At 49.2% G+C, this 10,071-nt stretch overlaps 1 protein-coding gene and 1 long non-coding RNA gene across 2 annotated transcripts in view; both read left to right on the plus strand.

The window, feature by feature from the left end:
- The window catches only part of LOC106807993, a 16,024-nt gene extending 13,924 nt beyond the window's left edge, over positions 1-2,100 (plus strand). The window contains exons 3-4 of the long non-coding RNA XR_001393736.1: positions 1,357-1,402; positions 2,037-2,100. This is a non-coding gene — a long non-coding RNA (uncharacterized LOC106807993). The remainder of the gene's footprint in view (positions 1-1,356; positions 1,403-2,036) is intronic.
- A 58-nt stretch (positions 2,101-2,158) lies between these two features.
- LOC106807985 (cyclin-dependent kinase-like 5) lies at positions 2,159-9,771 on the plus strand. Its single transcript, XM_014810523.1, has 11 exons — positions 2,159-2,240; positions 2,489-2,625; positions 3,015-3,141; positions 3,466-3,525; positions 4,380-4,470; positions 5,151-5,340; positions 5,917-5,997; positions 6,239-6,399; positions 6,752-8,432; positions 8,677-8,904; positions 9,732-9,771. The coding sequence occupies exons 1-11, from the start codon at positions 2,159-2,161 to the stop codon at positions 9,753-9,755; spliced, it is 2,862 nt and encodes a 953-aa protein (XP_014666009.1). The 3' UTR covers positions 9,756-9,771.
- The last annotated feature ends 300 nt before the right edge of the window (positions 9,772-10,071 follow it).

A 10,071-nucleotide genomic window follows, 5' to 3' on the forward strand; every position in this document is an offset into this window, starting at 1 on the left:
GGAGGGTTTCAGTCCATTTATCCGACTATTTATAACTTGGCTAAGCCTGGAGTATTGCAGTTGTTAATACGTAAGCAGTTTCCAGTTTTATTTCCACATGTTTTTTTCTCCATCAGTGTTGCATGTATTTGCACGTTGTGTAACACCCCGTCTAGTGTAGTAAAATATGAATTCATCTGATGGAATGAAGAAGGAAGTCTTGTGGAAAAGTACTAGTGTGTACAGCTTGCTCCGAACACATATCCCTATTATTAGCGTTGCTATTATTAGCATGCAGCTTCCACGTGGATGTGTGCACATGTAATAAGGGAGAAATTAAATAACATCTTCATTTAGATCAACATGATCAAATTAATATATGTTGTCCTATTCAGAGCGCACTTGCTGTATAATTTTTGTGATCTGTACTCATGTAGAGTGTTGCCGAAATTCCCTTTCTTCTCAATGTTCCTCTTTCTTTACATGTGTGTATTTTTATCTGTGATGTCATCTATCTCGCGCGCTCTCTCTCTCTCTTTCTCTGTATATATAGATATATATTAACAAGATCACATGTGGTTAAAAACAAATTTGTGAACGAGATATAACATTTCGAGCACGTGGACGCACCTGCATGCGCTTCATTTCTATCCATCTATGCTCAAAAAAACCCCCATTTGGGATTCCTAGAGAAAGGGTGTGCATTCACTGAAGCCAAAACATATCGCCTCGCTATGCAGCAAATGTGCATCTCGCGCGCGCCGTATCTGCTGCAACACAGCGGGCGCGCACTCGCCGTAATTCAAAAGCGTGGCCGCGGGGCGTTAGTTTGTTGCTATGGTGACTGGCGGGTAACAATAATCGGTGCTCGATGAGGGATGCTGTTCGTGTAAACACGGTGCTATAGAAGGGTGGACGGCGGCGCGTGACTGGCGGCACAGCCTCACACAGCTGCTGCAGGCGCATGACTCATCTCGTTCGCTGGGTTGACGCATCCTCATACGATCGCGGAAAGCGAAATTCTGGAGGAAGTTGAGGAGGCGACTGTGGTGGTGGTGGTGGTGGTGGTGGGGGGGAGGGGGAGGTAGGGGCAGGGAAAACCACGGATTCGAGTCGTTGCTAAACGCTACCAGTTTTTATGTTTCTGTGTTGGCCTTGTGCTTGCATTGGCAAATCTTCAACTATTCTGTTTTCAAACGTATACTGTAACAACAACATACGAGCATGTGTACTGCGAGCGTGTGCTGGTGTGCTGGGAACTAACGTACTAATGTCTCGTTTCGTAGTGTAGTTTAAGTATAAATACTGGACATGCTATATATACGTTTATGTCTGCTGCACACCTAGTAATTAACTATTCTATTTCGCCATTTACAGGAAACTGATGAATTGGTGGCAATTAAAAAGTTCAAGGACAGCGAAGGTAACGAAATAGACTTGAACACCACACTATTGTCTCTTGATCACAAAACGGGATACTTCTACAAACATTAAACTTGCTGCACATTGTATTTCCATTCAGAAATAAAATTATCATCTCCTGCATTGCTTATCAATGAATCCTTTAGACTGTGCTATAATTCGACCGAAAGCGCTGCAATAGCACTCGGGGCTGCTTAGCGCAGGGGGATTGGCGAACTCAAAAAACAAAGTGTCAATTTCGCGGCAGTACGCGTATAGTAAGCATGCGAAAGCAAAAAAACAAAGTGACATTGACGCGGGAGTACGCGTATAGCAAGCCATCTGCGCGCACGTGAACGTTTCGGTTCGGATCACGCACGGACGTCCTTGTAAGGTAACTAAATGTAGCGCCTTGCATACGTCGTAACATCATGCATACGTCATACGGAACTGGAACTCTCACTCTCACTTTCGTTTATTGCCGTCGTAATCTATGTCTCTATGTCGCGATATGGAACCGTGCTTTCGCAACACTACGCCCCGCCGGCGACGCGTTGCAGACAACAACAAGGTGCGACGTACGACAATGCAGGAGTTGAAGGTGTTTACGGGGCAGTATGCATGTTTACGCTTGTTTACGCACGGAAGCGTTGCAGATAACAACGAGGTGCGACGTACGACAATGCAGGAGGTGAAGGTGTTTACGGGGCAGTATGCATGTTTACGCTTGTTTACGCACGGAAGCGTTGCAGATAACAACGAGGTGCGACGTACGACAATGCAGGAGCTGAAGGTGTTTACGCGGCAGTATGCATGCAGGGGTCGAAATAAGCGATGGTCCGATGGTCCGGGGCCAGGAGGTAGGACCATCCGATGGACCATTGAATATTTTGGTCCCATTTTACGGTAAATTTATTGCACGCCGAATTACTTTTAGAGATGAATTCGAAATTTAGGAGGACCATCTAAAATTTAGGAGGACCATCTAAAATTTAGGAGGACCATCTAAATTTCAAACTAGATGGTCCTGTTGACCAACTCTTTTTTTCTCCTTATTTCTACCCCTGTGCATGTTTACGCTTGTTTACTACGCACGGACGTGTTGCAGATAACAACGAGGTGCGGCGCACGACAATGCGGGAGCTGAAGATGCTGCGCATGCTGAAGCTGGAGAACATCGTCGAGCTGAAGGAGGCCTTCCGTCGTCGCGGGAAGCTCTACCTCGTCTTCGAATACGTCGACCGGGTACGCTCTCTTGTTTTCGTCGACGCGGTTACGCGCGCTTGTTTTGTAGACCGGGTTACGGAGTACGCTCTCTTGTTTTCATCGATGCGGTTACGCGTGCTTGTTTTGTAGACCGGGTATGGTAATGCACTGTTGTTTTCGTCGGCCGGGTACGCACTCTTGTTTCGTTGACTGGGGACATGCTCTTGTGGACCGGGTATGCGCTCTTGTTCTGTCGACCGGGTACGCGCTCTTGTTTCGTTGACCGGGTATGCGTCTTTTTGTCTTCCTTGTATTTGTGAATGCCGAGAATGAAACTGAATTTTGGTTTTTATTGCAATGAAAATATTGCGTATAACTACTTTATTGTTCATAATCCTTGACTTTGTCGTTTTTTTGATGTTGCATAGAACATGTTGCAAGAGTTAGAGCAGCTGCCTAAAGGAGCAGGGCTTCCCAGTGACAAGATCAGAAGCTACGTCTACCAGCTGGTGAAGGCAGTGCACTGGTGCCATAACCATGACATCATACACAGAGGTATACCCCACCCGCACATACCACCCTCCGTTGTCTTGATCTTACGTTTAGAAATTTATCATTCATTTAATTCTCTTTTTTTTCACTCCATCGATTCATTAACTCTCGACGAATTTTTATTGCCGTAATGCACTCTGCCGTTAAAAAAATCGTTTTCTACTTTGCTACTTTGCTGCCGATCAATACAGCTAATCGTCATTATGTGTTTCTTCACCGTCCGTCATCTGTAATGATCCATCGTTCTTTTACGTCCCGACTGCAGCGTAATAACACGGCGGGTCCGCGGCGGCACGTAATTCGTGGCGTCTCCGATTGCACTTTCAGACATTAAGCCCGAGAATCTGCTCATCAGTTCTAACGACGTCCTCAAGCTGTGCGACTTCGGTGAGTGCGCGGTGATGTTTGCCCGCGCGTCATGCGGCGGCGGCCATTTGTGGGTTAATGATGGTCCGTGTGCTGCGTGCAAAGGCCTCGGAGCAATTAATCAACACTAGTGCACTACTCAGTCTCTGCAAGGGTCCACTATTATGCTAGCGCATTAAGCAAGAAACGTGAAGGGGGGAGGGGGTAATATTAGCAGTGTGGGAAACTCTGTGGGAGGGGGTAGAGGTAGCATTGGCACTATGAGGGAATATGGGATGGGAAAGAGAGGCGCTCTGAGAGACTGTGGGATGGGAAGAGAGAATTAACACGGCGAGGGACTGTGGGAGGGGAGGGGGCGGCAATGGTGTTGCGATGTAAGAGAGACTGTGTAGAAGGGGAAGGGGCACCAATGCTATCTGAGACTCGTGGGAGGCAAGGGCGTGAGGGAAGGGCCACACCGCCTCGCCGAGAGAGCAAGCTGTGGTTAGTAGCTGCCTTTTGTTTAAATTTCGGCGCAAAACGCATCGAGTTTGCTGGCAGCAGAATGGAAAATCGTGTCATATGTTTTAGTCTATATCTCCGGATTGCGGGTGCATACGAGGAAACGATTTCGCATGATGCTAGGCGAATGTACTGTGTACGATTTGAGCTCAAGTTGGATGAGTTACGCGTAGTAAATCGTAGGTATTATAAGGCTAGTAAATGACGAATTTCCCTTGTTTATTGAAGTCACACTCCTTCCTTATTATCTACTCTTGAAATTGTGTAAGAGGAATAAATCGATGTTACGACCATTCGCACGTGTTCTACTGGTTGCTTTCTGAAGCAATGTGAGAGTTCACAAGTGTCACCACTCATCGTCTCGCCGTGCGCAGGTTTCGCGCGGACCACGCAGGGAGAGCAGACGGCTAATTACACTGACTACGTGGCGACGCGGTGGTACCGGGCACCAGAGCTGCTGCTAGGGTGAGTCATCATTAGCGGAAAGCCGTCGCGGCGGCGACGGCGGCGGCATCGTCCCGCAAAAACGGAGAACCCTGATTCGCTAGAACGGACAATTAGCGCCGGCAAAATTTTTTTTGTCGGCGCATTTAATATCGCTTTCGAGCGAGAAAAACTTATTTGCGAGGCATTTAACGATGTTAGCGTTTTTTCCTGTGACCATGGCAATAAGGTAGTTTCGTAATGGATGGATTTGCACTTTGCATTTTTGTTAGTATAATCTATGATCGAAACGAACGTGCAATTTCATAAAAAGATTTCTTCAGTTATATGCATTTTAATTTATGTTCGTAATTGAAATTGGATGAATTCTGCGCAGTGACACAGTTCATCAATTAAACATAGGTGAAATTTTCGATGAGGTCCCAATGTTAAGCAGGTTGATGAATTGAATGTAGACCAGAGTACAAGTCGAAAAATCACTCCGATCCGCGAGCCGATCGCGACCTTGAACGTGGCCCTGAACTTGACGTTAAACGTGAATACGTGCCTGACCTCGAATGTGATCTTGAGCCTGACCCTGAACGTGACCTTGAACGTGGCCATGAACTTGACCTTGAGCCTGACCTCGAGCCTGACCTTGAATGTGACATCGAACTTGACCTTGACCCCCGACCCTGAACACGACCTTGAACTCTTGGCAGAGGCTCGTACGGCAAGGCGGTCGACGTCTGGTCGATCGGCTGCATCCTTGGGGAGCTGAGCGATGGCCGGGCACTCTTCCCGGGCGAGAGCGAGATCGACCAGCTCTACACGATCCAGCGCGTGCTCGGCCCGCTGCCGCCGCAGCAGATGCACCTCTTCTACACGAACGGCAACTTTGCCGGCTACAACGTGAGTAGCCGTCGATGGGGCGTTGTCGCGGAGCGAGGCGGAGGGGGACGGGGGTGTGTGGGGGCTACGGTTTGTTAAATAGACTTGCGATGGCGCTGCGTTAGTATGAGGGCAGTGGAACGGTTCGTCAGTCAACCGGTGTGTGGCGTTCTTTTGTTTGTTGACGTATTGATACGAAAGACAAATCGCGAGAATAAGAGACAATTACAATGCGAGTAGCTATTGATGGTGTCGTGGAGCGAGGCAATCGAGTGGGGTTAGTTATGTAGGCTCGTGATAAGGCGGCGTGAGTATGAGGGTGGTGGAACGGTGCGTCGTAGTTTGATTGTCGTTTGTCTCATTATTTGATGAATGATCGTAGGTGATTAAACTGGTGTGCGGCCTTCTTTTGTTTGTTGATTGTTTTTTATGCGGAAGACGAATCGAGATACGCACCTTCAACTATAGAATTAGGATTGATAGGAACTAGGATATCAACTAGTGAGTCATAGTCTAGTTCGTCTTATTAGTTGAATGATCGTGGTTGATACAACCTTACTCTGCACTACTAATGTCTTATTCGATCGTTTATTGCAGTTTCCAGCGGCACAGAACTGCATGACCCTCGAAAAGCGCTACGAAGGTGTCATGAGTGGTGTCATTTTGGCCTTGATGAAGGTGAGGCAGCAGCAGCACTGCTAGAAGTGGGTGGTAATCTCACTGCTGGTGTTCTAAAGTCTAAACGGTTTGATTTTGAGGTCAGATTCGAGGCTTTTCGCAGAATTTTTCCCTGAATCAGAATCAGCAGATCTTCATCTCGAATCAGTTTGAATTATAAATTCCTGTTGAGTTTTTTTTTTAGCGAAATTTAATGTCCCTTGTTTGTCTCAGTAATTCCATATTTGTTGTTTGTTTGAAGAGGGTGCTGGTGTATGACCACCACCATCGAGCCTCGATTGAGGAGTGTAGGAGACACGAATCGTTTCACACGGAATTTTCCTGCGACAAATCTCTCTTCGACAAACACATCTTGCCTGCACCGATCGGAGACATAGAGATAAGCGTAGAACGGACGGCAAGGTGAGTGCGACCATCGGTCATCGCATGGGGAGCATAAGCACGTTGTTCAGTCCATTAGAATTCATCCAGCGACGTAGCCGTCTGTACGTATGAGCGGAAAATCCATCTTCTCAACCTTACAGTTCACGGTTCTTTACTGTTCTTTACTTATCAGTATAAACATATAATAAATATAATAAAGCACTTCACAGTTCTTTACTGTTCTTCACTTATAAGTATAAAAATGTAATAAATATAATGAAGCACTTCACAGTTCTTTACTCTTCTTTACTTATAAATATAAACATATAATAAATATAATAAAGCACTTGACAGTTCTTTATTTACGCATCGTCGTGATGTCTCGTTTCAGCGAGGAGACAGCAGACTCGGGAATCATTGCTCTTCACAGTTCGCCGTCTAGTCGAGGAGTAAAAGCGCAGGAGAAATCGGGACTATCCTCGAGCCAACGCGCAGATTTGCACGAGGATCTCATCGCTGCGGACGCCGCGAAACCTGTTTTGGCCGGCAAGTCGACGCTCGCCGCGAAAACTAGACTGACCAACGAAGAGATGCTCCCCGCAAACCATCAGAAAACTAATCGGCATGGCAAGTCCGTTGCAACTGTGCAGAAAACTAGTCCACCTAGCAAGTCGTCCGCAAATGTGCCTGCGGTAACTAGTCCGCCTAACAAATCAATGGCTCCTGCAACCGTGCAGAAAACTAGTCCACCTAGCAAGTCGTCCGCAAATGTGCCACCGGTAACTAGTCCGTCTAACAAAACAATGGCTCCTGCAACCGTGCAGAAAACTAGTCCACCCAAAAAATCACCAGCAAGTGTGCCGGTAACTAGTCCGCCTAACAAAACAACTAGTCCACCCAAAAAATTACCAGCAAGGGGGCCTGCGGTAACCAGTCCGCCGGGTAAACCCGCAAAATCGCAAACGACTAGTCCTCCTTCCATCAGGCAAGTATCGCCCGCAAACGCACAGAGAAGGTCAGCTCCAAAACTCTCCGGCGCGGCAACGAGTTCGCCGACGAAGAGCGCCGATCCTCGCTCAAGCCACGCGCTCGACGTATCGAAAAAGCTGATAGAGGGCGCCGATGTGTCGTCGACGAAGCTGGCCGCGCAGCCGCCGGGCGCGAACGCTCGGGTCAGTCCCCCCCAGCTCAGTAAGTCCGTGCCAACGAAGCTGAACGTGGTGAAGCTCTCCCTCGCCGGCGACCCGCCCGCGCCCACCGCCAGCCGGCTGCAGTTCGCTCGCCTCGTGAAGAAGTGCGTGAAGACTGTGTCGCTGCGGGACCCGGGCGCGCGCGCTGCCGACGTCGCGTTCGGCCGGCCGACCGAGGTGCGGCTCAGCGTCGCCGGCAACGCGAAGGAGGTCGCGCATCTCTCCTTCCTCAACATGCTGCAGCAGTGCAAGAGCACGAAGGAAGCCACTGGAGGAGGAGGAGGAGGAGGAGGAGGCCGGGAGGATGGCATCGTCGTCTCCAAGCGGGCAAAACTCGACGAGACCCGCCTCGCGGAAGACACGACCGAGGTGTCGCCGCCACCGCCGCCGCCCATCGCCACCACGCGGCGGAGGCACGGGCGCGATCGTCGCCGCAGCGACGCGAAGACGACGCTGATGCCAACGCTGACGCCGACGCTGACGACGCGGGAGCTGCCGCTGGGCTTCTCCGGCTCGAGTCAGGTGATGGGGAACGCGCCCGAGGGCCACGACTTGCGGTCGAGTCTCGCGGCTTCCTCCCTCGCCGCCGCACCGAGGACTCCGGCTCCCGCCCTCCAGCCTCGCTGCCGGTCGCCGCCTCACAAGGCAGCGGCGGCGGCGGGGAGTCGGAGCCAGGCGGCCGCTCTCAACACGTACACGGTGAACTTCAAGGCGCGGCGGGCGTCGCACGGCGGTGATAATGACGAGGAGGCGGCGGCGGCGGCTTGCAGCCAGCAGGGGTCTCCTCCGCATCACAGGGGCAGCAGGGGCCACGTGCCGAAACGCACCCCCAGTCAAGAAAACTCTGTGAAGTCTCTCACGCAGCGACTGGCCAACGCCAAGGTGAGAAAGAACGTGTGCGTGGGCGGGGGGGGGGGGGTGACTCGTGCGCGCGTGTGGTCAAGATTAGATCATCGTCGCCTTCCCCCTTGCCGGTTAAATCCTGTCACTTATTCGACGGTTTATGTGATCATATTATTTATATTCATGTTATTATCATATTCGTCGTGAGGTTTTCCTCCTAGCATGTCCTGTCTTTGTCATTGAACCTAATTGAAACCCGTTTTTGATGTCAATTGATTTTCAGATTCAGGACGACATTTCAGTTGCCATGCCGAGTCTCGACAAATCTCAGTTGGGCTTTGAAAGATCTCAGGGCATGAGTACGTCTCCGATACCAACATCGATGCCTGCGCTAAGTAAGACTTCCCAGGAGACGAGAGGCCAGGCTGGGGATTGGACGTATTGGGGTGCGGACGGGGCATTGGGCTCCCATGTGGGATCACGTGCAAAGCGAAAGCAGCACAAATATCAAGTGAGTATTCGAGGGAATGTTGAAGCTACTAATTGTATCCCCGAACGAAGTTCGTGGGGATACTATGGGCGTTTGCGCATCGTCCGCCGAAGATTTCTTCGTGAATACGCCTCTACCTGTGCAGTTCTTACTCCGATCATCGTTTAAATTTCGCATGAAGGTGCGTTATCGATAAAGCGAAGAGCCAAGCGTTTTTGGTGTGGGCGGAGTCATCATTGCCATGGTAACAACATTTTTTCCCAAGACATTCTAGCAACCTGTAACTTCTGCAGTTTTTACCCGATTGTCATGAAATTTATATTTGTATTAAAATTTATATTTAAATTTATATTAAAATTAAAAATTTAAATTTAATATTTAAATTTATGATGATCATGAAATAGTATATATATACATTATAATAATAATAGGAACATGCTTATAATCGGCCCTGTAGTGCCAATGTTCCCAATGACAATCGGTAAAAACAGTCACAAGTTACAGGTTCTACAATATTTCACAAAATGTTCTTACGGCATCGCACGATGACTTCGTTCCACACACAAAAACGATTGCTGTGCTTCGCTTTACCGAAACGCCACCACTGCCCACCCATTATCCCCCCCTCCCCCGTGTGTATTTCATTAGCTTGCACATGCTGAGGCAGACCGAGTTGTCTAACAACCTTGTCTTTGTGACTTATTTAAGCTTTACGCTGCCTCTCTACGTCCTCACAGAATATTCCATTCATACTAGTCACGGGGATACATGTATTGGCGACGAACTGCTAGCTTATCTAGTTACATTAGCTAAACGTTAATTACTAACCTTTCCCACCTTACCCGCAGACCTCGGACCAAAAACACGTTTGAGAGCGATAGAATCATGTGGGCATGCATCCCAAGCATCATGGACCTTACGTGCCAAGGTTAATGCATGCGTCCCAAGCACAAGGTATGTACTCGCGGGGCTCAGAGTTATGGACACGCGCCCAACCGCGTAACGCAAATTCGCTCGCAAGAGTCATCCACGTGGCAACGAGGACCGAGCCAGAACGAATGATGCATGTGCGACCGCGTAACGGATGGCAGTTAAATTTTGCTCTCGTCGTCGTAACAACCACACGCGCGCCCCACTGCGGTCTCTGACCGTTCATTCTTCGGTACGACCGACCCGCGTCGCTCACGG

The sequence above is a fragment of the Priapulus caudatus genome, unplaced genomic scaffold (genome assembly GCF_000485595.1).
Source record: "Priapulus caudatus unplaced genomic scaffold, Priapulus_caudatus-5.0.1 Scaffold246, whole genome shotgun sequence".
NCBI classification, from domain to species: Eukaryota; Metazoa; Priapulida; class Priapulimorpha; order Priapulimorphida; family Priapulidae; genus Priapulus; species Priapulus caudatus.